Below are 27905 nucleotides of genomic sequence, written 5' to 3'. Positions count from 1 at the left end.
AGAAGGGCCCAAGGAGCCTCTGCGCCTGCGCTACGCAGACCTGCGCCTGCGCTGTGAGGGCCCGAACGGACGAGCGCCGAGACGCGGGCGCGGGGCCGGGAAAGGGCGCGTCAGCTCCGCCGGCCTCCTGACCAGGCCCGGCCAGGCTTCCCGGCGCGGGGGTCGGGGCCCCGAATCTCCACCGCCACCATGGTGCGCTGCGGCTGCTTGCTGCTGAGGAAGGTGCGTGCCCCTCTCCGTCCGTCCGCCCAGTCCCCTCCTCTCTCCCCACCGCTCCCTGCCCCGAGCTCTCTGGCGCCCCCCCCATTTCCCAACTACGTCCCCTCCCCCTTCTCTCCCCACGCTCTTCCCTCTTCCTTTCTGCTCCCTTTCTCCCCCGCCACTCATCTCTCTTTCTCCCCTAACTCCTCTCCCCTGTCTCCCATCCCCCTCCTTCCCTTCTGTCTGGACCCTTTTCCTTCCTCCCCCAGCCTTGGGCCACCAAAAGGCAGGGGAGGGTGTCTTCGAGACCACCGCTCGTTAGGGTCGTGGCTGAGCAGTAGGGTCAGGCTTCTGGAGTTTGGGCAAGCTTAAACCTATTGGGCATATCCTTATTTATGCCCGTGGCACGTGGTAGAGAACTTAAGAAAATCTTGCTGATTGAAGAGCTGGGCCCTGGAGGTGCCTTTTTACCCTGGAGCAAATGTTCCCAGGTCACCCTCCGACTTTATTTCCAGGCTCATCCTGTCTGTGGTATTCCATCCTGCCATTTTAGGCTGGCTGTAATTGTAATTTTATAAATTTTGTGATTAAAGTCCAGCCTTGCAGGAGCCCCTTCCACGCCGCCCCGTGCATCGTTCTCTGGATCCTTTCTTCCTACTCCCGAGGCAGGAAGGCCGCCTGCCCCACGGAGAAAATTGTGATCTTAGGATTCTCCTTTGAAAGGGATGTACGAAGGCTCCGAACTGTTTGCTGCTTATTACTAAGAATGGGCATGCTTAATTCACATAGTGGGTTTGCTCGGTTATCTGAAAAAAATTAGCGCATTCTCATTTTTGCATAGTGTCAGATTAAGAATCACCTCAGGCAAAATCACTGCTGCTTAAGAAAAAAAAATCCTCTTAAGTAATAATGAAGAGACAAGCATCTGTTTGGAAGTTGGGAGATCTGAGTGCTAATTCTGACCACTCCTGAGTATTTGACCTGGAGCAAATCACTTCAACTCTCTAGGCCTCAGTTTACCTCATCTGTAAAGTGAAGGCTTTGGAATAGATTGACTCTGCAGTCCTTGAAGGCTCTAAGGTTCTTCAGTTATCACCTTCTGAACTTTAATTGATGGTAGTCTGTCGTTAAGTGTAATTGTGTAACGAGTGTTCTAAATCTCTGAATTTATTGTACCACACAGACTAGCAAGGGACTTATTTTGAACTTAGGAACTTTAAAAGGTGGGCACTTTCTTTTACATAGGGTAAAAATTTGGTGATGTCCCTAGAAGAGATTCTTTTCCCCAAAACCTTTGAGCTCAGTTTGAATCAACAGATTATCAGTATGGTTATCAGAAATCAAGAATTTGGTTTTCTAGGACATTAAAGAGGAAAGACTTTTTCTGCCATGGTTCTGAACTTTAATGGATCTGTCATCTCATATGTCATATTGACATGTCAGTTCTCCCATAAAGGATGCAGATCACAAAGTGTCCAAGCCTACTCATCTGTAAAGTTGTTGTCTGTATCCTCCTCCCATAAATTCTCCACAATGTGAATCCACAAATATCCACTCAGCTTGTGTGTGTGGTGGAGGGTGGTTCCTTTAGTTCTCTTGGCACTGCATTTACACTAATAGAGTATATATTCTGTCCTGGGTTATCTTCTGTTAGATGACCAGCCCAAATACTTTTCTTATCATGAATAGTTCTAATATCTTTCATGATGACCTTTGTGCACAATTCTTAATCTGTGTAAATACTGCTCACACCTCTCCACTGCCCTTTGCATGACTGTCAAATTTAATACTTTAGAAACTACTATTCTATAACTCAGGACCGTATGGTATCACTCAAAGAATCTGGATGCTTAAAAAGCAGCTCTGTTGCTTGAAATAAAAGCTTGCTATTGGAGAGAAGTATGTCTGGAAAAGGAGGTGGGGGACTACAGATGGACATGGTACATGTTGAATCTTAACGTGAAGGCATAGAGGAAAGCGCCCAGGATGGTGGGGGGATCCTGTCTGGAGGATTTATGGGAAGACATAGACAGCAATCTTATGGGAAAAAGCATAGGTGAGTATTGATAAGCGTCTTTGGAGAGAGCATACACATTAATGAGATCATAAATCTATCAAAGTATTAATGAAAAGTTGGAGGGGGTGTGTATGTGTATGACATCCAAGTAAAGATACAGTACTGCAGGCATTTGAGGATGTGATCCCGGGGTTTGAAGGAAAGGTCAAGCCGATACAGAGATTTGTTTTTATCATTTCCTCTGTAAACTTTGAGAAGTCTTTTATGTGACACACCGAACATATTATTCAGGTTAGATTTGGGTAATAATTGGGAAGAGAAGAAATTGTTGAGAGAGAGCTTTATCTTTGAATATCCAATTTAGTTCAGCAAACAGGTCTTGAGTACCTAGTGTATGCTTAGCATTCATTTTGTGAAAAAGAGAAGAGATACTTAGCTGGTAGGAACTTACAGATGAGATAAGAAAAGATAACAAGTACCATACAAACTGCTAGAGAATGGTTTAGAGTTAGAGCCCAGAGCTAGAAATAATCTGATCCCCTCAGGAAAAGCTGAGAGGACAATTTTAGCCTCAGTCTAAGATGGGATCCTCCTGGCTCAGTTTCCCCATTATGTTCCTTTGAAAGGGAATGTTACCCACCTGCCTGGTCCTGAGTCTGGCTGTGAGGTGGATTTGACACTGCATGGTTGGAAAACTGAATTATCTGAATCCAAACAGAGCTAAGGATGTTTTATCCTCTCAAAGTTGGACCCTAAATATAGTCCCTGCTTTAGATCTGGGCCTTGCAGTTTTTTCTGTTAGCTTTGTGTCTTCCAGACTACGGAGTACCAGCCAATGTTCTCCCATCATTCCCTTGACACGGCCTGTGCTTAGTTCCAGTCAACTTCCTCTTTGGGACCCCCTTGAGGCAGGGACAGCTCTACACCCCTTGCCAGCAGGAAGCAGTTTCAGAAGCCGAGACCTTCACCCTTTGCACCAAAAGAATTTGGGCCTCATTTGTTTGAGGGGGAAATGATGAGAATGGGCTCTAGATCCCAAAAAGGAAAAACCTTGGACTTTCCCACATGGGCAGATCTCTGGCTTTGTCCTGAGGCTGTAATCCCATCAACCGACCTTTCATTGTGGACCTCCCTGTGGCCCCTGGCCATTTCCTACCCTTAATCCTAGCTAGACTCCATTCTCCCTTGGCCACATGGTCCAGGTGCCTGGAGTTACCTCATGGACTACTTGGCCACTCCTAGATCCCTCCCATAGTCTTTCTGTATATAAGGTCCATCTTGTCTCCATTAAGATGCTCAGGTTCTTATAATCTAGCCATGGGCTTGGATTCTTAAAATCTAGTCACTGCTTAGATTCTTACAATCTAGCTAATAGCTTACTAATGTTCAGACTCCTTAAGAGTCTGCCCGGTATGACAGATGTTCTAATAAACCTTGTCTTGGGTTGAAGAAAAAAAAATAATCTGATCCAAACCATCTAGTTTTATAGATAGGAAAACGAAGACTCAGAGCAGATCTGTGCTGGAACTGAGGTCACGCTAGCTTAGTGATCAGCAGAGACCAACCTGGACCCAGGTCTTTTGTACACTACATTGTTATCTTTGTAAATGTGTTTCATACATAGGTTTAGCATCCTAATGAGTTCTTTGTGTCCAATAAACCCAAACTTTTTTTTTAATAGTATGGAAACTTCATGGACAATCTAAGACTCTTTGCAAAAGGAGGAGCTGGTGGAATGGGTTATCCGCGATTAGGTGGAGAAGGAGGCAATGGTGGTGATGTCTGGGTTGTAGCCAAGAAAAGAATGAGCTTAAAAAAAATTAAGGATAAATATCCTCAGAAACGGTTTGTGGCAGGAGGAGGAGCAAACAGTCGGTAAGTACTTATTGAATGATTTAGACTCGAAACATCGGACAACTATACTTTTAACAAACCCAGCTTTTTTTCCCTGTGCAGATTATTTGCACTGTATAACAAAAATCTTTTAGTGTACAACTGCTGTTTATCTGACTCAGTAGGGCTTCTCTTAGCAAAATTGTAATGTTGGAAATTTGTACGCAACTATATACCCCTTAGCTTTTTTTCCCGTTCTGTGCCTTTTTTCCCCTCCAGGTAGACCCTTCCCTTTTCTGGGGGCCTTACTTTCCTCTGTTCTCCGTATCTCCTTTCCCCTGAGAATAAAGGGAAAATATTATGACAGTCCTTCACGCTTGATGATTTGCTGAAAAGACTTTGGCTGAAAACTCATTCATCCTTAATATTACTAAAGCCAGGCATTTTACTCTATTATTTCTATATAATTGTGTAATGAAAGGCTATTTCCCCAACTGAAGCTGGAGAAGCTTTCCCCTTACTAGTCTCTCCTAAGACATAGAGCCAACCCTGTTCCAGCACAGATCTACTCCAAGGATATCTGTTTCCACACATCAATAGGAACCTAGGATTTATAGAGCTGGAAAGGACCGTAGGGATCATCTTGACTTTTTTTGGGTCATTTTCGCCTTTGGCAGTCTGGTGAAACCTATGAACCCCTCCTTAGAATACTTTTTTAAATACAGAAAATAAAACACTTAGGATAACTAAGATAGCTAAGCGTTAGTAAAAATAAAAATACAATTTTTCCCATCCAAGTTCATGAATCCCCTGTAATCTATCCATGTTTCCCTTGGGGGTTTGTGGACCTTGGGTTTAGAACCCCTGATCTGATATCAGAACCTTTCATTACGAATGAAGCGAATGAACCTAAAGCCCAGAGAGTTTAAATGATTTGCCTGCTCACACGCGTAATGATCATCAGAGGTTCTCTAAATTTGGGGTTCTTTTCCACTGTACCATACTTCTCTTTCCTTTACCCCCTCCACAAGTTGGGTAAATCCACTGTATTAGATTAAATGATCTCTAAATTCTGTTGAAAAGAAAATTCTTTGACATACTCATTAACAATATTAAACTATTACATGATGTTTAAAAATATGAAGCCAAAAAATATTTAAAGTAAGTCTGCACTTGAGGTTTTTCCTCTAACGTGATCATGCACGTTATCCCAAGTTCCACATTTCACCCTCAGTGTCCTGCAGTCATCCACACCAGTGTGGTCGTCCAATACACTTTATTCCTAGGCCTTGTTTCCTGTTTCCATCTTTCACTGCATACGTATAAATAAACTCACTTATTTCATACGGAGTGATATTTTTTGCATGTCAGAGTAATAGCTTACACTTCTAATAGGGCTTTAAGGTTTACTAAGTATTTGAGTGAATGAATGAAAAATAATTTATTAAGTGCTTGTTATGTGTGCAACATGGTACTAAGCTCAGCATGCGAAAAGAAAACGAGACAGGTCCTGCTTTCGAGGAGTTTATAGTAGGGAGAGACAACACATACAGAAAGTTTCAGCTGCAAGCCAAGTTTTCAGGGTGCATGACAAAGCTGGTAGTGGGATATTTTCTTCATTATCATTTCAGTTGACAAAACCATATCTTTTTCTATTGTTGAACCGTTTGACAATGCCAAGGATTTTGATGTCAAGAATTTTCTCTTTTTGAGTTTTGAGTAGCTGTGGCTACAGAATTAGAAACTATGGTTCCTGCAGAGGCAGTTGCCAGGTCACACCTCTGAAAGTATTTCGTCCCTTGAAGATGGTTGAGAGGCTCCGATGAAGGATCTGAGGTTGTCTCCATTCAGATCTGAGGGGATGTAGTTTGACCCACCTCCTGTTGTACGCTTCCTGCTTCATAGAGGCTAGCCTGCCTAGACTGACCAAGCTTGAACTAAGGTGTTTCTTGGCTCAAAAGTCTAGTGCTTTTTTCTTATTATACTACAGTGCTTTTTCTGAACTTATGTTCTCTTTTCTCTTCTCCTTTTCTTTCAGTGCCTGGGGAAAATTTCTAACGCCCCGCTCCCCTAAAAAGTTTAGGTGAAAAAATGGCAGTTGAGATTTCACTAGAAACTTTTTAAGTTCCTGAAGGAAGGGCAGCTAGGTGGCATAGTGGATAGGGCACCGGTCCTGATTCAGGAGGATCTGAGTTCAAATGTGGTTTCAGACATAATGCTCACTGGCTGTGTGACTCTGGGCAAGTCACTTAACCCCAATTGCCTCACAAAATAAAATAAAATAAAATGAAAATACTAAAAGTTCCTGAAAGAAGCCACTGTTATCTACCCTACAACCCTTGAAAATATAGATGTCCTCAATTACTTCATCTTTTAATTAAGCTAGCCTTTTCTCAAGTGCCGGAATTCAAGGGATATTTTATTCAGTTTTTCTATTTTGTTTAATTTTTAGAGTTGCAAGAAAGAGAGTGTGTATGTGTATCTCATTGTGTACTGTATTTCAACTGAATACATTGGTATGGGAATCAAATCACTATTTATAACTTTGTTTTTCTTTGAATCAGTTCAACATCAAATATTTACTGGATGCAAAGAACTGTTCTGAGAGCTGAGGGGCATGCAAAGATGATTAAGGCTTGTATTGCCTTCATAGGGCTTAAAACCAGTAGACTGTGTGTATAACTCAAGGGTAAAAGACTCTCTTGTTTTTGTCTTTGCCTCTGCTGTTCCTGTCACATAATGAGTGGTTAAATAAACACTGTTGAATTGAATGAAATGTAGTTACTGTAACACCAAATAGAATAAATGTGTAAGAGAGAAATAAAGTACCGTGAGAACTCAGAAAAGATTACTTTTAGCTTAGGGGAACAGAAATCTACAGAAAGCTGTTTTCTGTAAGGAAATATATTCAGTTCAAACAACTGATTTAAGGACACAGCCCTTGGTAAATTATTATTATCTTAGAAAATGCAAACACTTTTAAAATGTCTTATGTAAAAATTAGTCTGAGGAGATATATACTGTCCAGCTTTGTTTGTAAACTAGAATACCCACTTGAACTATTGACTGTTTAGTTTACTTGATCTGCTTTCATTTTTTAAAATTTGGGGCATTTACTACTTTGTTTTTGCCTTTCAGAATCAGTGCATTAAAGGGAGAGAAAGGCCTGGATTATGAAATATCTGTGCCTGTGGGCATTACAGTAACAGACGAGAGAGGCCAGATTATAGGTGAATATCCTGGTTTGGTTTTTTGTAAATATTTGAGAAATGTGAACATTTTGAAAAATGATAGTTTATTGTTTTTTCACTTGTGGTCTCTGCCTCATCCCTAGGGGGGAAAGAATCTAAAACCTTAGATTAAATTCACCTTCAATGAATAATTCCTTATTTAATATATTTAAGTACTAGCTTATAATGGTCTCTCTGTTAAATTGTCTTTAAGTGGATTGGTGTAGGCATATGATATATGGTACATGTATGGTAGGTGGTATATGCGGTCTCTGAAGGTGAGACACAACAAAGTATGGATGGTTTCTCTGCTGCTTTTGCCAATTTTGGCCTAACAATTAACACCAAGAAGACACAGGTGCTCCACCAGCTAGCACCATGCCATCCAAACATAGAATCATTGGTTATAGCAAATGGAGACGGGTAAAATCACTCACCTTGGCAGTATACTTTCCAGGGATGTACAGAAGGATGATGAGGTTGTTATACGTATTGCCAGAGCTAGCTCTCTTTCGGAGGCTCCAAAAGAAAGTGTGGGAAAGGAGATAATAGATTGCCTACCAAGCTGTTGTGCTGACTTCATTGGTATATGCCTGTGAAACCCGGACAGTCTGCCAGCTCCATACCAGGAAAATGAATTGCTTCCATTTGAATATCTTAGGAAGTTCTAAAGATTACCTGGCAAGATAAAGAATGGGTCACTGAGGTCTTTCTTGAACTAAACTGCCAAGCATTGAAACTCTGCTGTAGAGAGCGCAACTGTGATGGGTTGGCCACGTTGTTCCAGTGCCAAACACACTCTTACCTAAAAGACTGCTTAATGGAAAATTCACACAAGACAAATGCTCACATGGTGGTCAGAAGAAGGGATACAAGGACACTCTCAAAGTCTCTCTGAAGAACTAAAGACTGGAACAGAACCACCCAGCATGGTATACACACATCAAAGAAGGCACTGTGCTCTATGAGTAAAGCAGAGTTGAAGTAGTTTAAAAGAAACACGAGATGCATAGATTTCGAGAGTCCGCTCCAGATGTTCACACGAACTATTTGTACCCAACCTGTGGTAGAACATTCTGAGTTCATATTGGTCTGATCAGCCACAGTCGGACACACGATAATTTGACTCTAACATAGCAGTTTCATTTTGGTCCTCTTTAAGAACAAAGGACAGTCAACCAACCATAGGTACACATTAGATGTTGCACTCTTTAAAGAATCAACTGAAGACGGACACATTTCCTACTGTTCTCACTTCTAGTCATCTCTTACATTTGGGGGCAAACAGTTCCTTGAACCTTCATTCTACATATTGGAAAACTTGCCCGTTCAGATTCTTGATTCTCTTGCCTGTTCACTGGACATCTTCTTTGACCTTTTGTGGTTCAATATTGTATGTCTTTATCAGTCTTTCCCCAGCAGCCATTTGCCATTGGACACTGACCCTACCATGTGACTACTTCTTGAAGGCTCTGCTTATATTTCCCCCTCTGGAGGAAACACCCACATGAAGTCACTTCCATTTTCCTTTATTCCCATTAAAAGTCACCCAACTAACAGACACAAATATTCTTACTGAGGTTTTTCTATGTCCAGTAATACCTAAATAGTCTCAATCTCCCAACCTTCTTCAGTACTTAGATCTGTAATGTCATATGCTCTCTTGGTTTCCATGCAATGCCTAGAGATCAAAACTCATCCTTGACTTTTAAAAAAATTTTTTAAACTTAAGTATATAATAAGAAAAGAGAAACGTATTATAAACTGAAATACAAAATAAGAAAAGAATTCAAAATGTACAGCAATGAATTTCCATTTCAAGAAAGCCTGTGTGATAAGGCTGCACATTGTGGTCAGAGCTGTCCATCTTTTCTTTGCTTCATTCTGAGTTTTCTTTTGTTCTCTGCTGTGCACTTTTTACTTTATTCTTTTCTTCCCCCTTCTTACGCCTCCCCCCGGAAGGCTACAGTTAAGTGCAGGCACACACACATATTCATACATGTATATATAAAATATATCTATATATACACACATATACATACACACACACACATATACTTAGATATCTATAATCATAGTCATATATAGACACATACATTCATATGCATCTATGTAAGATCATACTATGCTTGTTTGTCCTCTGTTCCTCCTATACCACAACAATATTCCAACCTTATAATGTCTAATTATTTAAATAATCTAAAACAATATTAATATGGCTGACGTACAGTGCGTGATTACTATCCCTGCTTTTGTTCCCTAATAAATTCTACTCCTGATCTTTATTTTATGTTTGTGTTTCTCTTATTTCCTATTCCTCCTGACTCCTCTACTTTATTTCTACTCACTACCTTGCCCTCCTGCTACTTAACCTACCCCCCATCAGATTCCTTTCTTATCCTCTCCTCCCACCCTTTCCCCAAGAGTTTTCCCAAACTCTTGTTTCTATCTGAATTTAGAAGACTTTTATAAACTTCAAAATATGTTTGATATTTAGTTTTTCTTATGAGATGTTTCACATTCTCTTCTATTTTTTCATTTATATTTTGTTTTATTATTTCTTGGTCTCTTATAACTTTGCTGGCTTCCTCTTGCCCACTTCTAATTTTCAAAAAGTCATTTTCTTCCATAAGATCTTGAATTTCCTTTTCCAGTTGGTTGACTTTTCATAATCTTCTTGTTTTTCTTGATCTTTTTTTGAAAAACTTTTCCTCAATATCATTTGATTTTTGAAGTCTTTTAAAAAAATCTTATATGAATTGTTTTGGGCAGCTGACCATTTGACGTTACTCTTTGGCATAGCAGAGGCTTTTTTTGCTGCAATATGCTCCTGAAGACAAACGGCAGTCTTCTCTATTCCCATAGTAACTTTCTGTAGTCGAGTTCTTTCTCCTTACCCTGCTCTTTTTGCATTTTGGTGAGGCAGTCGGGGTTAAGTGACTTTCCCAGGAACACACAGCTAGTGTTAGGTGTCTGAGGCTGGATTTGAACTTGAGTCCTCCTGACTCCAAGGCTGGAGCTCTGTCCACTGCACCATCTAGCTACCCCCTGCCTGCTTATTTTTTTAAAAAATTATTTGTATTAGCTTATTATTTTAATCACCTCTAGTCCTAGGGAATTGGGGATGATGCCTCTGGCTTCAGATCCTCCTTCAGTTCTCCCCTCTGGCCTGGAACCAAAACCAAGAACTCAGCCCTCTTGTAAGTGCTCTTTGCATGGCCTCTTGACCATTTGACCATTCCTTTTACATTTTCTCTTGTCTTTATTACACCACTGAGACTATTCTCTTTTTATAACAAACCCAGTAGCCTTTACCCAGTCTTCAGTCTTCTTGACCTCGCTGCTGTATTTGACATAGTTAATTGTGCCCACCTTTAAATTCTTCTCTTAGTATCTGTGCCACTGCCATCTCTTGGTTCTTCTACTTCTATCTTTTTTCCCCCATGTTTCTATTCCTGCACAGTTCTCAACTCTCTTTATAATCTCTTAATGGTTTCTCCTTTGCCTGTGTCATCCATTTCTGGCTTTGACTTTCACCTCTGTGGCAGATAGTTTGCAAATCTTCAGCCTTGGCTCCACTGTACTCATTTCAACCACCCAATGGATTGCTTTAACTTAAAAATCTACCTAGGAGGGGCAGCTAGGTGGCTCAGTGGATAGAGCTCCAGCCTTGGAGTCAGGAGGATCTGAGTTCAGATTTGGCCTCAGACACTTGACGCTAGCTGTGTGACCCTGGCCAAGTCACTTAACCTCGATTGCCTCCCCAAAAAGAAAAATAAAACCTACCTAAGAGCCAAACGTCTAGTGATATTTCTCTAGACTTGTCTGTGCACTCCATCTGTCACAGTATTCATGCTAGAATACTATTTATGTCAAATCTTCTTTTCCACTTGTGTAGCCTTCAGTAACCTAAGTTCACCTTCAACAAACCATTAGGCATTTTTATAGAGATTCTGTTGAATAAATGTTTAAAATTATGTATATTCAATTTAGGTTATTTAATTCTTTTAATTAAGCAGTTTCAGGCAGAAGAATTCCTTATTTTCTTACATTTAATTAAAGGCTTATTGAAGTTATTTCTGATTATGATGGTTTCATGTAATTTTCTTAGTTTAGGCATATAACTAGTATGTTAATGTGCGATCGTGGTGTACATCAACTTGGAGAATTTTGTTTTCCCTTTTTGTTTTCAGACTCTTCCTAGGAAACAAATTTTTTATTCTTCTTGTTCAGTCATTTCAGTCATGTCTGACTCTTCGTGACTTCATTTGGGGTTTTCTTGGCAAAGATGTTGGAGTGATTTGCCATCTCCTTCTCCAGCTTGTTTTACAGCTGAAGAAACAGGCAAACAGGGTTAAGTGACTTGCCCAGGGTTACACAGCTAGTAAATGTCTGAGATTGGATTTGACCTCAAAAATATGAGTCTTTCTGACTCCAAGTCTGACACTGTATCCACTGTGCCTCCTAGCTGCCCCAAGGGAAGCATATGCTGATAATAATTCCTTCAGTTCTGGGGATTGTGATTTACAGTTGTAGATTTACGGTAAATGAAAATGTGTCATATCACTAGTAAAGCCTGCATACTGATCCCGACTGTAAATTTTTTCTTTGTTTTAGGAGAACTCAATAAAGAGGATGATAGAATTTTGATAGCAAAAGGAGGACTTGGGGGTAATTTGCTTTCAAATTTCTTGCCATCCAAAGGCCAGAAAAGAATAATTCACCTTGACCTAAAACTTATAGCTGACATAGGCCTTGTAGGGTGAGTAATGCTTATATATTAAGATAAGAATCTCAGGGGAAATTATGAGAATGAAAAATAAATGTTTTTTTGGGGGGGACAGTGAGGCAGTTGGGGTTAAGTGACTTGCCCAGGGTCACACAGTCAGTAAGTGTCTGAGGCCAGATTTCAATGCAGATCTTCCTGACTCCAAGCCCAGCGCTCTGTCTACTGTGCCATGTAGGGTCACTGTACAGATTTACAGTTTACTTGAGGGAGATGTGTTGTACATACAAAAATGTGGTGCCGATGTAATATGATAAAGGCAGGTGAAAGATCCAAAGATATTCTTGAACATTTGAGTATTGGGAAGGATATCACTTTCGTTGGGAGAGATTGGGGAAGGCATCAGAGGAAGCAGCACCTAGAGTGGTCCCTTAAAGGAAGAGACAAGTTTCAGCAATCAGAGATAAGCAGGAAGTCATTTCACATGTGAGGGAGAGACTACCTAAAAGTAGAGAAGTGGGAGAATATTGGATACTATCAGGGAACAACTAATAATTCAGTTTGTACAGAACATAAATTGCTTTAAAAGGAATAAGTCATAAATAAGGCTGCAAAGGTAGATTGGACCAGATTGTGGAATGTTTTAAATGCCTAGCTAAGGAATTTGTATTTTATTCATGAGTATTTTTGAAGAGATGAGTAGTGAGTATCTAGGAAAGAAAATATAATCACCAGCCAAAAAAGAAAAAGCATCATTTTACCAAGAACATGTCTTATCAGACTAATTTCATTGACTTTTTTGACAGTATTATTAAACTGATAGATCAGAGGAATGTCTGAGATACAGGTTACTTTGGTTTTTGACAAAATCCCTTATTGTACTTGTGGAGAAATGTGAACTAACCATTAGTGTCCTATTTGATTGGCTGCACCCCAAGAGGAGTCAGATCTTCAGGGAAGTGCCTTGGGTCCATGGCTAAAGGTGCAGAAGGCCCGGATATCAAATTTTCAGATGACACAAAGTTAGGAGGGGTGACTAATAGTCTGAATAAAGGAGTCAGGAGATTTTAACATACTAGAATATTAGACCAAGTTGATTAAATTGGAATTTATTAGACATAAATGTAAAGCCTTATGCTTGGGTTCCAAAAGTCATAAATACAAGTACAAGATGGGGGAAATGTGAAAAATTTGAAAAAGATCTTGAGATTTTAGTGTACTGCAAGCTCAGTGTGAGTCAGCAGTGTTATAGATGGCCAGGAAAGATCATGCAATTAGGGGCTGCATTATGAGAGAGGCTTAGGAAGGTCAAAGTCTGGGCAGACCACAAGCAGCAAATTTTAGAAAGGGCATTGATAAGCTGGAGAGAGTCTTGGGAGGTTGGGTGTGGGTGGGAACAGGAATGGAAATATGAAAGGCTTTTCATTTCTGCCATATGAGGATTGGTTGAAGGGAATGGAGATGTTTAGCCACAGAAAAGAAGTCTGGAGTTAGGGGAGATATGATAGTTAACTTCAAATATTTGATGTCATAGAAAAGGGGGACTAGACCTCTTCTTGGGTCCAAAGGGCATAACAAGAAGCAGCAGGTGAGTTTCAGAGGCACATTTAGGCTTGACGTAATAACAGTAAGATGACGTTTATGTAATGTTTAAAGTTGGTAAGGTACTTTCTATGTATTTCATTTGAGCCTCATAACAGCTCTTTGAAGGGAGATGCTACAAGCATTAATATACCCATTTTGCACCTAAGGAAGACTAACCCAAAATAGAGTGGATATTTGGGGAACATAGGGACCCCCTCACTAGAACTTTTCTGGCAGTGGTCACAAAGCCACAAGTCAGTTTGGTTCCAGTTCTGATTCTGCATTGGTGATACTAGGGAGTTACTGAAGGGTTTTGAGGTTAGAGGTAACATGGCCCGACTCGTGCCTTAGGAAGAATACATTAAAACTCTATATAAATGCTAGCTGCTGTTATCTATTATGTGGGAACACAAGACAGATTACAGCAGGTTCGGGGAGCAGGAATGATTCCAGAAAAAGTAGACTATTGTATCTAGAAGTTTAGTGGTGAATGAAAGAAGAAATAGCAATAGAATGTAAACATACGTCACAGGCTCTAGGGAGGGGTTGTTTTTTTTTTCCCCAAGGATAAGAGAGACCTACCTATCCTAAAAATAGACTTATACTCTGTATTCAGAGCAATGTAGGAAGGAGCCTGTTATCAAAGGAGAAATTGAAGATTAAAAGAGGTAGGATAGGGGTAGGATCAAGGGCACAGTTGGATCAATTGGGTTTGGCAAGAGAGTAGGGCCATGTCATTCTTTGATGTTGGAGGGAAGGGAGTCATCAGACATGAGAAGGGAGGCAACTTAGATGGACTCCATCATTTCTAAGGTTTCAAAAATCAGAGTCTAGGTAAATTAAGAGGGTAGGTTTCAGAGGGAGGATAAGTCCCATTTTGGACATGAACGAATAAAGCTTTTTTTTTTTTAGGCAGTTGGGGTTAAATGACTAGCCCAGGGTCACACACCTAGTAAGTGTCAAGTGTTTGGTCTGAGGCCAAATTTGAACTCAGGTCCTCCTGACTTCAGGGCAGGTGCTCTATCCACTGGGCCACCTAGCTGCCCCAAATAAAGCATTTTTTAAGTACTTAACTATTTGCAAAGCCTTGTGCTAAGTGCTGGGGGCAGTCACTGCTCTCAAGGATCTTGTGTTCTGTTGGGGGAGACAACATGTGGAAGGATTCAGCAGCAAGCCAGATGGAAAAGGCTCCAGGCCCTTAGGAGGCAGTGGCAAAGCAGATGTTAATGCTGCTGCTTTAATGTCATTATTTAATGCCACCATTCCCAGGACTCTTGGATTCAAGGCTCTTGGCTGTCCCCAGCACTCTGTGGGAAGATGGAAGTCAAAACCATGGTGATAGTTTAACTCCTGTGGTTCATGCTGCCTCCTGTGTTTTCCTCAGGGTGCCTTGCTGCTTTAGCCTGGCTGGCTTGCTTGTCTTGTAAGTGGCAGTTGGTTTGCAGGTGGTAGTGATGGTTGATCACTTCCCCACAGGAGTTGTTTCCCTGGATAATGGCTGTGAGGTTTGGCCTAGAAGCAGGAGCAATGCCTGAGGAGCGCTCCTGTTAGGCCTGTCTGCTGGTAGCAGCAGTTGGGATGCTGATGAGGAGAATAGGCTCCTTCTCCACAGCGGTTTCTCCCCTCAGTGATGACTGTGGGAACTGAACAGAAAGCAGATCAGGTGATTTTCAAGGAGCTCCTTTACTTTGGGCTCTTGGGTTCATGGTTCTGGGTTGCCTCTGCACATGTTAAACTTGAGGTGCCATTAGAATTTTAGGTAAAGATTTAGAAGGTGGTTGGAAAGGTGGACCTAATGTTTGGTGAGAGAGGTTGGGGCTGAAGACTTAATTAAGCAAACATTTATTAAGTTCCTAGTATGTGTAACACTGTTTGATGCTGAATATAAAAAGACACAAAACAGTCTCTGCTGTCAGGAGGCTTTTATTTCACTGGGAAGATACAAGATGGATACAAATTAAGTACAATATGAAGAAAATTGATGAGGGAGAGAGAGCTAATAACCATGGAGAACCAGGAAGGCTTTATGAAAGAGACGGCACCCAAGCTGAGTCCTGAAGGAAAGCTAGGATTGTGAGAACCAGAAGGAGGAAATGTGTCCCAGGTGTGGGAGAACATTTGTACTGATACACAAAAACCAGACATCTTGTCCTGAAAACAACTCATGGGTCAGTTTGTCTGTAACAGCAAATGCATTGAGTGGTCTGAAAGAAGGCTGGGAGAGCAGGTGGCAGCCTGATTGTAGGAGGCCTCAAATGATGAGCTAAACCCAAGGATTTCGGTTTGTTCCATTGGCTAGGGGAGTTGACTGAAGTAGAGATGTAACACCTGCCACCCTTAGCTTGGGAAAAGCATTGTAGCAGTTGTCTGTGGGGAAGGTACTGAAAGCCCAGGGACCTATTGGGAGGGTATTAAGGCAGTCTAGGCGAGAGACAGTGGAAAAAACAACTGCATGAGTAGAAGGAGCTGGACAAAAGGAAGAAGCATTGGATGACTGACTGCAGACAGGAGAGAATGACTCAGGAACACACATGGCCCGCAGGGGTACAGCAGTGCCCATCTTAGTAACAGGGACATGTGGAGGGGGCCAGCTTTGGGGAAGAAGACTAGGAATGATTTTTCCAATCTTGAAGCCCTTTCACACCCTTCCCTTAGCCTCCTTTTCCAGGCTTATTGTGCTTCCCTCCCCTTGATGCTCTCTGGTCTGGCCAGCTAGCCTATGGCTGGTCTTCACCCACAACAGACCATCTCCTGTCTGGCCTTTTCACATTTCTCTGTATTCACCTTCACCTCTTAGAAATCCCTCATTTCCTTTAAAGCTCATCTCAGAGTTTATCTCCTATTTGAGACCTTCACAGATTCCGTGCCCCCTCACCTCCTCACCTCCCCCGCAGAATCACCTTGTATTTATCTTGGGCACAGATAACATGATGTGTAGTGGAGGGGCAAACTTGACGTGAGGACCTGTGTTGAGCCTCCAACACGTGTAACCAACTTGAATTGGTAGAATTCCCTGTACAAATAAAACCCCATGTTCAACCTTAGTTCTTATTTATTTTTACATACTTATATATATTCAGGTTCCTTGAGGGCAAGAACTGTTACTTTGTCTTTGCATCCCCTACACCAGAGTGTTGAATCAAACTTTGATTTGACCTAGCAGAGATACAGATTTGGTGATTATCTGCATAGAGGGTGATATTTGAAATGTGGAAATGAAATAGTCATTGGAAGGGAGGACATTAAGAAAGAAGAAAAGGTAAGAAAGGATCCTTGGGGTTAATCTTAGGAGACAGAATGACAGGAGAGCCAGGAGAATGTAGTAAGATAAGAGTATTTCAAAAAGGATGTGGTACTAAGTAGTAGTATTTGCTACAGAGAGGTTAAGAAGAGGAGGACTGAGTAAAGCCATATTACATTGGTAATTTGGAGGTCGTTGAATTCTGAGAAAGCAGTTTTGGTGGAAATAGTAGAAACAAGTCAAATTACAATGGATTGAAAAGTTGGATAACTAATAAGTAAGGTAAGCTAAAGCCTTGTTTTTTTTGTCAGTTGATGAACATTATATGCTTATTTTGCCCAGCACTGTACTAAGCAGTGGGGTACAAATACAAAAATGAAATAATCTGGCCTTCAAGGACTTAATGTTCTATTGGCAGAGACAACATATATACAAAAAGTATATGCAAAGGAAATGCAAGGTAATTTAAATAGAATCAGGAAGGGCCTGGAGGGAAGGACACACAATAGTGGGGAGTGAAACTGCCACCATGAATACTAGCAAAACGGCCCATCCTTATAGGATAGAAGCATTAGACAGCAGAATCTTATGATTCTTTTATGAAATCTGATCTGCTGTTAGGTTATATTTCAGCTTCTGGTGCTATAAACTGGATAGCTTTCAAACAATTTCTTTCGATTGTCTACCTTTAAAAAAAATTTCCAAGCTCTTCTTTCTGGTTAGTTAATCGACAAACTAATCTATATTTTGGTCTTTATGGAGATTATTACTTTTGCTTTCCCCTGTGTATGTCTCCTTGATTTTTGTACAAGAAAAACTTATGTTTTTAAAACCAAAGAACTTTAGTAATAACTAAATAAACAAAAGTTGTTTTAGAAATAATTTAGGTTAACCTACTTCATGTATGTGCAAGAAAAGTTGTTATTTGATCATCAGAGATCATTGAGAGCCTATATATGACAATGGAACAAAATATTATGTTTACTGGAGGGAAAAAAAGTGACTTTGAGAAATGTTTTGAATGCTTTATTCTGCTTTCAACAGAAAAGATTTCTTTAGGATTGCAAAAAAGCTGTGATATAGTTAAACTTAACTAAACCTACAAAAATGAACTTCAGGAATCTTCCCAGAAAACCAAATAAATATTTCCTAAATGTGGTATTTACTACATAAAATGAAATTTCATTGTTTTTCTACATTTGAAGCAAGTACCATTTAATAAAAGAGGTAGCAGGTAGCTCTAAAGTTTAAGGTTCTGGGTTTAAATCCTGCCCCTTGATTTTTTTTCTTTCTTCTTCCCTTTTTTTTTTTAAACTGTGTTACCTTAGGCAAGTCATTTAACTCTTCTGGGCCTTCGTTTAATCATCTCTAAAATGAAAGTGTTGAACTAAATGGTCTCAGGTCCCTTCCATTCTAGATCCATGATCCTAGAACTAATCTTGAAGGCCTGAACATTATAGCTAAAGGATTAGGATAGGATAGGGAAATAATAAAGGGTCAGATTGTTTTGTGAATTCCTAAAATTGCTACCCTTTCTTGCATAGTTTAGGGTGCTCCTTGTGTTTGGTTTTTTGTCTGTTTCATAATTTGTAATTTTTATTACAAACTGCACAATTGTCTAGTCCAGGGGTGGGGAACCTGCAGCCTTGAGGCCACATGTGGACCATCTAGATCCTCAAGTGCAGCCCTTTGACTGAATCTAAACTTCAGAGAACAAATCCAGGTTACCCATCCCTGGAGTCCATGAGTAATACCTCAGAAGAAGAGCTTACTACTTAAATCACTTGAAATTCAGAATTAAGATGGTATTAATGATGTTAATATTCACTAAATTTGTAATTTTCCTTTCCCATTTCAGATTTCCAAATGCTGGAAAGTCCTCTTTACTAAGCAGAGTTTCCCATGCAAAACCTGAGATTGCAGATTATGCATGTAAGTAGTATGTTTTCTTGTTTTTCTACTATGTTTGAGTTTAAATTTAAGATCAGTAAAAGATCTGTGGGCCCAATGAATAAGACACTGTCATTGTTGCTATGGTAGTATCATTTCTCTGAGGTGACTTTCCTGTATTTAGTTGACAAAATGGCAGTGATTGGTTTTGACCATCTAGCCTCAGAGAAAATAGATTAGCTCAGCCCTGGCAGAAAAATAGAGCTAGATAAGAGTCTTCATCCCTCTACAAGTTGCCTCTCTCAAATCTCCTCATAACTTGGTCAGGGAAGTAATCCACAGAGAAAACTAAGAAGATGGTAGAATGCAAGAATAATTACAGAAAAAGAGTTAATGGAAAAGAAGCTATTGGAGGAGTTGGTGGAGCACAAGAAAAAACAAAGAAATCATATGGAAGAAATGATTGAAGGGGGATGTAGCCATCTCCCAGAAAAGGTGTCATGTAGAAGGGACAGAGTTCTCTGCAGCCCAATCAATTTAGACTTTTTTTTTTAATGGTAATTAGACATTGTATGTTAGCTTAAGTATCATGGTTTCTTCTAATAGCCAGATATTTTGATGCAGATTACTGCTGTCATTTGGGGACTGCTTCTTATCAGGATATGTTGGAAAAATTGATTTTTTTTTCAATATCAGGTTAAAAGTTAGGGCACTGAATTATAGTTAGGAGATAGCAGCGAATTAAGAGTTGGTTTTTCCAGTAGCAATGTATGGCTATGAGAGTTGGATTGTAAGGAAAGCTGAGTGCTGCAAATTCAACACTTTCAAATTGTGGTGCTGGAGAAAACTTTTGAGAGTCTGGGGGACAGCAGAGATACCAAATCAGTCAATACTTAAAAGAAATTAATTCAGACTTCACTGGAAGGCCAGATACTAAAGCTGAAACTTAAATATTCTGGCCACGTAATGAGAATATGGGACTCACTGGAAAAGACCCTGATGTTGGGAAAGATTGAACGCAAAAGGAGAAGGGGACAGCAGAGGATGAGAAGGATGGATACTGTCATGGAAATAACAAACATGAAGTTGGACAGACTTTAAGAGATAGCGAACGATAGAAGGACTAGGCGTGCTGTGATCCCTGGGGGCCGAGAAGCCGGGAAGTGTCAGCACGGCTGAATGACTGAACGCACAGAGGAGGGGAGAGTGAAAAGGAGTAAAGTCAAGTCAGATCTTGAGTCTATTAGAAGATTCCAAAGGATTGTCTGAATTCTTTGGTTGTGCTCTATTTTTACTGTATCAAATATTGCCTAATAGAAATGCTTTGGAGCTTGGAGATCTTTTGTACTCTACCAAAATTTTTGTTTTTAGTGGGACTTACCATGTACAGTGATAGTGAGATGAGAGAATGGAGATGATACAGTTTTAATTTACAGGATGGAGGCAAAATTCAAGCCTCCACGACAGTTGAACTGTCATACAAAAGGAAAAAGACCAAGGTAAAACTTTAGGAATGCAGAAGAACACCTGGGAATAAGAAAAAATATAAATTGGATTTTGTTATTTTTAACATATATTTGTTTTTAGTTTTTAAATGAAATTGAAACTTGTGACTATTTGTGCTGTTAAATGTGCTGCTGAAGGTTCTTAGTTAGTCCGTATAAAAAATGGAATCATAAAGGAGATTAATGTTGCAAGTATATAGAATTTGCATCTTAGAGTCAGGAGTTATCCTGTAAGAAAAATCCAGATGCCCAATTTAGATTTTACAAAAGGGACTTTTTCAACTTAACTCTTGTGTTTCATTTGTCTGTGTCCCAAATGTTCATCCGATAGTAAATAATAAGAGTTTGCCTTTGGTCAGTTTACAAAGCTCTTTGCTTGTAGCTACATGATATGTAGTATAATGAAACCTTGTGAAATTAAAAACAAGTAAGATTTAAGCTATTCATAGGAATATTCTTTACTTTCATTCATAGCCAAATGAATGGAGAATTTTTAGAGTTACAGCCTAATATTCTTGTTTTTAATTTAAATTTACTTTTTCTTATTTAGTTACAACATTAAAACCTCAGCTGGGAAAGATTATGTATGAAGATTTCAAACAGGTGAATATATATAGAAAGATAATTTAACTTAAATTTTCTAAATACTGTGTTTTATTACATATAGTTTCTTTGCTTAGGCATTTCCTCTACAAATACAGATCTGCAATTTGGTAAATGATGTTTGAGAATCACTATGGCTAAAAAAACAAATAAACCCTAGAGATAACCTGCCCTCTGAACTTTGCTAGGCTGATCCTTCAGACATGCAGTCTGAACCTATAGTAGAAGCCTTTTCAGTTTAGTAGCAGTTGCCAGAACCTAAAAAATATGTATATGTATTTTGAGAATACAGTGTTGTTTTCATGCCACAATAAGACATCAGAGTATGGTGGAGTCGAATATCTTCTTATATAATAAAATAACTTTATGAAGGTCTCTATCAAAACAGAAAATCATTTTTAAAGGAAAAAAACAAATAAGTAACTTTTATGTAAGCAATAAAGCTAATGTGCCAATTAGAGTATGGTGAATCCAAAAGTGGTTTGTACATATGTAGAAGAATCTATGATAAAGTAATATTTATTGTATAACTGTAAATCCCATTTTCTTAACCCTGTAGTTTTGTAACTTACTAATCTTTAAGTGTGTTTGTCTGTATCCATGTAAGCATTTAGTTACTGGCCAGAGCCTGACTTTTTCCCTAGCTGGTTCCTCTACTTAATTTGTCTTCTTGATCCTTTCCCTTTTCCCTCCTCTCGTCCCCCCCAAAAAAAGCCTACCAAGGAATTATTTTCTAGAACTTAATAAAAAAATTAAATTCTCAAGGGAAATGATAAAAACTATTTAGTATTAGTTAAAAAATAGAAAAGTTAGCCGACTGAATAGGCAAGGCACACAAGAACCAAAAGCAGTCAAACATGGTAGCCGAATGTTCTGTAACCCAAGACTACAAACTTCTTCAACAAGATCTGCTAGGAAAACCAGAAAATTGTTTGATAGTAATTAGGCTTAGACTGGCCATACACCATATAGCACAATAAGCTAGTTAAAAAGGTCACATCATAAAAATAACTAGACAGAAGGAAAAGAGGTACCTTGTACAGTTTTGGTTAGGGGCAGAATTCCTAATCAAATGAGATAAAGAGAAGTTTGTTAAAGAAAAATAGGCAATTTTGATAACATTATTAAAATTAAATTAGGGCGAGGGACTGGACCTTTGATTTCATTGTTATAGGGAACTCCCAGATGAGAAAACTCCTACTAGTGTGAGTCAAAACCTTCTTTAGAATTTAGTGTTAGAGCGTTGCCCAGGTCCCTGAGAGGTGACATCTCTAGTGCTGCATCCTACAGCTCATGGTATTGAAAGCAGGCCTAGCACCCAGTTCCCCACGGGCTTTCTCCCAGAGCCAGCTTGTCTCATGAAATCAGTGTAGCCAGGGTAAGGAAAGAACTTTTTAATGGGGCAGGGGCAGAGACCACAGCAACTATCTTAGTTAACAGTCTGATGCCCAAGATATCTAAGATATGTTTATGTCTGTATTCACACATACACACATCTATACAACTGCTCTCCCAGTAGATGTAGTCAAAGGATATAAACAGGAAGTTCTCTAAAAAAGACAATGCAGATTATCAACAACGAGATGAAAGATTGCTCAGAAATCACTAAAGAATGATGAGCTATGCAAATTGAAACTGTTTGCTGGGTTTTTCCCTCACATCCATCAGACTGGCAAGTATGTGAAACAAAATGATAAATGTGAATCCAAACACTATTCATTCACTATTCATCAACACAGTTGTTTTGCACAATTTTAAGAATACCAGAGTAAAGAGAATCTTCAAGAGCACATCTGATCCAGCTCCTTCTCTTTGTTTCTGCCTAACTGTAAGAAGCTAAGAAGGAGAGTGGCAGGCGGTATAGTATTGTGCAGAAAGCACTGGATTTGGAGTCAGAGGACTTGGGTATTAATCATGCCTCTGCCACTTACTAACTTACCTCTTTAAGATTCTGTTTTCTCATTTGTAAAATGAGGGGATTTGGACTAGATGGCCTCTTGAGATCCCATCTAGCTTAAATCTGTTATCCTTTGTGACTGTCCCCTGGGTGTGCACTTTCAAGAGTCATGGTTATCATCCCAGATACTTAATATTATAAGCGTGCTGATTACTATCTTACTTTTGTAGTATGGTCACTGTGTGAAAAGTGGGGCCCACTAAGTAATAACAAATCAAGTGACAATTTAGCTCAATAATAGAATGTTCATACTATAGAATTCTGTCTAGTAAATAAGTCTGTTAAAATGAATATATTTTTATTCCTATCAAAGAATACAGATTTTCAGGGCTTAAATTCCATGAGTGTTTTAAAGTTGTTATACAATTGAATTTATGACATATGTGAAGTTAATACATTTTTAAACTATATGCCTGAAATTTTTAGATTAATAAATCCTGGTAAGTGGAATTGGAGGTCTGTTTTCAGATTATAGCAAAATGTCGTGTTCCTTTATGAACTCAGATTGCTATAAAATTAACTTGACTTTCTTGAAGCACATATGTAAAAATCATCAGGTAATCAGTTGATGCATCATAAAAGTAACAGCTGTGAATTTGAGATTGTTGACATTTCCTCATATATATTTTTCATGCTCTTTAACATTTGTGATTCCAAATATCTTTAAGTGTATTTCCCTTTTTTCTTGAAAATTATCTAAATTTTTATTAGGTGTCTGTAGCTGATCTTCCAGGTTTAATAGAAGGAGCACATATGAACAAAGGAATGGGACATAAATTCCTCAAGCATATAGAAAGAACCAAACAGCTTCTTTTTGTTGTAAGTAGATTATTGTTGTTGTTCACTTTTCATGACCTCATAGACCTTACCATCCATGGGATTTTCTTGGCAAGTTGTTTGCCATTTTTGCCACAGTGGATTAAGGCAAACAGAGGTTAAGTGACTTGCCCAGTGTCACACAACTAGTTAGTATCTGAGGCTGCATATGAAGTAAGGTCTTCCCAACTCTAGGCCCAGCACTGAATCACCTAATTGCTCTTATAAGTAGATGCCTAATTTTAACTGTTCAAACACTTAGTGGTCAGATAATGTCTGTTAAAAATATTAAATATCATGAAACTAGTCTTCATAGAAGTTGCATCATGAGATTTAGAAAGCATTAGATTGGAGGTTGATAATCACTCTCCTCTTTCTTTACCAACTCTGGATGACTTCTCATTTTCATCTTGCTAAACTATTGAAGCTTTAAAAGGGCAGTGTTGACATTTACTAATTCAGATGTTACTTTGAGGTTTGCTTGGATATAATTCATTAAGATCTTCAACACATTCTATCACTTTGAGTATTTTGTTTTTATTTCACCACAGAGCACCAGAGTTCTTCAGATAGCATATCTACAATTTTAAATGTTATTCCATTCCTTTTTTTAGGTTGATGTCTCTGGGTTTCAGCTTTCTTCAGAAACTAAATTCAGATCTGCCTTTGAAACTGTGATATTGCTTACAAAGGTACGCTTGCCGCCCTCTATAAATTCTGAAAAGGAGTATTATTAAAATTTTTTAAAATAAAATTTACTGTGTTTGGACCAGTTAGGGTTTAAGTATTTAGGCATGAAAGACTAATTGAAATCGGGTTGTAATGTGTATGTACTACACTAACAATTCCTACTTATGTAGTAATTGTACGTAATTGGGGCCCCAAAAGTAGTTATAGGGGAATATAAAATATAAATAACTGGTAAGAGGAGACACTACTTTGAATGTAGTGATATTGGTTAGATGCCCCAGGGCATTTATGGTCTTCTTGGAATTACCTTTTTGAAACTGAAAATTTAGTTAACTAAGATAAAGAAGATGATGAGAGGCACCAGTGGACGAATAGCATGCCGGACTTGTAGTCAGGCAAACTCTAGATACTACATTGGTTTTGTTCCTTAACTTCTCAGGTCCTCCCTGTCTTCATCTCTAAAATGAGAGTAATAAGAGCACCTGCTGCACAGGATCAAATAAAGTAATTTGACTAAAGTGCTTGATAAATCCCAAAGGGAATATGTGTGGAGAAACTGCTGGCGGTGAAGTCACTCTGTCAAGGTCACCCAGTGACCATGGGGGCACAGTGGAGGCTCATGTTCAAGTCTTCTTAGCACCAGTCTCATATTCTGTTCACCCTGCTACACTAATGTTATTCATGTTGACTTTAGTTTATGATACAGTTCAACTGTCATTTGACCAATCATGTCAGTAAGAAGATAGTAATACAAAAAGCAGATGGATTCCATTTAGATAGAATATTTTAAAGAAATAATTTCTTATTTATTGTTGTAAAGGAACTGGAGCTATACAAAGAAGACCTTATGAAGAAACCTTCACTACTTGCAGTTAATAAAATGGATTTACCAGATGCTAAAGATAAGTTCAGTGAACTTGTGAACCAGCTACGTAATCCTAAAGGTAAATTAAGTGAGTTTGTTATTTATTGTGCCTTGAGTGCCATCTATATGCTTTAAGAGACAAAATAGAAATATAATAAGATACACTCTCCTCAAAGAACTTACAGTCTACTGAGGAGTTAAGATTTATCCACATGAAACATTTAAATTATAGAATAAGGCTGTATATAGCTAAATAGTGAAATGAATGATAGGGAAGAGTGTTGACTTTGGGCTGAAAAGCTGACCTTGGGAGATAACTGATTCCTCCAGGTGTATGAGAGCACCCTGAGTTTATCAGGGTTCCCAAGGGCTAAGATATAGGTAGCACAGTGGATTGTTGTTGTTTGTCCTTCATTCTTGAAGAGACTGTGACATTAGGGAGGCGATGCCTTGACTTGCAAGTGAATTGGATTTAAGTGAGGTAGGACTGTGTCATGTCACCTGCCTCTTTCTCCTCTGGTGCCATCTGGGTCCAATGGCCAGATATAGATGAGGGCGACTGTAGATGGTCCTGGATGTAGTGAGAGACTTTAGCCTTTTTAAGCTAAGGTCTTTATCGGGTCTCAGTTTGACTGAGGCAACACCCAATCAGTGATTAAGGCTCAGCCAGAAATGAGGCAGAGAATGGTCTCTTTTACTAGTAAAAAAAAAAAATCTGGGAGGGGAAGACCCTCAGGGTTTCTGGCCATAACAAACAATTGCTATTTACTTGTACTCTGAGCCAGTCAGGGCCCAAACGATGACAAAGTGGGGCTTGGCCTGGGACCTATTGTTGGCCAGTCTGGGAGAGCCAGAATGATTTGGATTTAAGACCTGGTCCTTAAGAAAGAAACCTCACTGATATCTTTCAGGTTTTCTGTGATCAAAATTTATATTCGTTTGGGCTGAGCACTCACAGGCAATAGTTTGATACCCTACATGGACTAAAGAAGGGAAAGAAAGAAAGAGAGGAAGAAAGAAGGAAGGAAGGATGGTTGGTAGCTGCTACTTAAAGATTCAAGACAGGCCAGACCTCCTCTAAATGTGTTCCTTAAGTAAATTAGGAAAGATTGAGAGACTGTCCCAGATCATGCAGGTAATAAGTAGCAGAATCAGGTTCTTCAGCTCTCTGACTCCACATCTTTCTCTTTTCACGCCAGTCCTCCTTTCTCCAGAAAATCCCCCTTCTTGCAACTTCTTTGCTATAGCAGGAACCTTTAGAGTACTGTGAGTGATTTCAGTGGGTCAGAGGGCCTGTCTTGATCAGTGTAGTTAGAGCCTACTTCTCTTGCTGTGCAGATCTGCTCCATGTTTACCCATACATTTTCTCTGGCAAGATATGCTTAATGTGTAGGAAGCCCCCTTCTAGGTCTTTCTATGGTTACTGTTACCTATACCAGAGCAGCACTGAGGCTGTGTACTTGTTCTCCCTCATTAAAATGGCTATCCCAGATATTTTTCTGACCATATGTTTTTCAGATGTTAATGCCACTTCTCGTTTGTAAGTTTTCACTAAAAATACACTATACCTTACTTGCCCCACCTGGTATTCTCCCATTGTATTTAGGGTCCCCTGCGATTTTGATTCATTAAAGATTGTAGATTGTGATATTCCAGGATTCACAACCACCGCATTGTGTCTGAGATGGTTTTTTGTGTTAGAGAGCAGGACAAATTTACCACTCACAAATACTACCACAAATAATAAGTTAGAATGTCTCAGATTATAAATTAATTGCTTCTTTTGAAAAGAAATTTTGTATTGGAAGCTGCATTTAATTAAAATGGTGTCAGTGAAATCTTTCCATTACTGTTAGAAAAGTAGAAACTAGCTACTTAGAGGTCCTTTGTGTGTATATTGAGGATTTAAAATGTTTGGTTTTGTAATTGAATATTCATAAATCATGTATCAGGATAATACTGATATTTATATATAGAACAGTGAAAACAAACTCTATGTTCATTTCAGATTTTTCACATCTCTTTGAAAAAGATGAAATTCCAGGGAAAACTATGGAGTTCCAACATATCATCCCAATATCTGCACAGACAGGAGAAGGAATTGAAGAGTTAAAGAACTGTCTGAGACTATCCATAGATGAACAATCCAATCAGGACAATGAAAAGTTCTCTAAAAAACAGTTGCTGAATTTACACAATTCAAAATTATCGCATGTTGATCCCTCATTGAAATATGCTAGAATGGAAATAACTGAATGTCATTAAAGCGTTATTCATGCCATTAATTAAATTAGATGACTTCAAAGATTCCTTCCCGCTCAGTATGTGATCCTATGATATTGATTGTTTTTATGGATGTACATGAAAGTATCTTTCCAGTTCTTTTGTTCTTTTCACATGTCATCTTTAAGAACCTTGCTTTTTATAGGGAGGTGGAGAGAAATCAGCAGTTTGGAGTGACAAGAAGCAAATTAAGCATTTACTTCCTAAGGTATTCAAGAAATGAGACATGTAATGAAATTCTTGGCCAGTCAGAAAATGTTAAAGTGCCTATTACATGCCCCTGTTAGGCACTACTGTTGAGGTCTAAAGGCTTAGGGGTGCTGGGACCCCGAGATCACGACATGTGGGCCTTACCTGAATGAATTCAACCCAGATCTTCTTTCAGCCAGAGAAAAAGTTTATTTGAGATAAACCATACAGGCCAGACTCTTAAGGAATCTGAACATTAGTGATGCCTGTAAAGA

The 27905-nt window shown here is 39.2% G+C and overlaps 1 protein-coding gene across 1 annotated transcript; it reads left to right on the top strand.

The window, feature by feature from the left end:
* The first annotated feature begins 33 nt into the window (after nt 1-33).
* GTPBP10 (GTP binding protein 10) lies at nt 34-27448 on the top strand. The gene is made up of 10 exons (XM_020987445.2): nt 34-222; nt 3900-4093; nt 7190-7281; nt 11899-12043; nt 18691-18764; nt 20778-20830; nt 23499-23606; nt 24218-24295; nt 25114-25237; nt 27167-27448. Exons 1-10 carry the CDS (start codon nt 190-192, stop codon nt 27421-27423), a joined length of 1158 nt encoding a protein of 385 aa, XP_020843104.1. The 5' UTR covers nt 34-189; the 3' UTR covers nt 27424-27448.
* The last annotated feature ends 457 nt before the right edge of the window (nt 27449-27905 follow it).

This window comes from Phascolarctos cinereus, unplaced genomic scaffold (genome assembly GCF_003287225.1).
Source record: "Phascolarctos cinereus isolate Bilbo 61053 unplaced genomic scaffold, phaCin_HiC Scaffold_1;HRSCAF=81, whole genome shotgun sequence".
Taxonomy (NCBI): Eukaryota; Metazoa; Chordata; class Mammalia; order Diprotodontia; family Phascolarctidae; genus Phascolarctos; species Phascolarctos cinereus.
The sequence above is the reverse complement of the archived record's forward strand: the minus strand, read 5'-3'. Positions and strand labels throughout refer to the sequence as shown.

Bases quoted from the DNA above. Each gene is read 5' to 3' on its own strand.
- GTPBP10 (XM_020987445.2), top strand. From the start codon at position 190: ATGGTGCGCTGCGGCTGCTTGCTGCTGAGGAAG. The intron at 20,831-23,498 runs GTGAATATATAT...AATTTTTATTAG, and splicing joins TGTATGAAGATTTCAAACAG to GTGTCTGTAGCTGATCTTCC. The intron at 24,296-25,113 runs GTACGCTTGCCG...ATTGTTGTAAAG, and splicing joins CTGTGATATTGCTTACAAAG to GAACTGGAGCTATACAAAGA.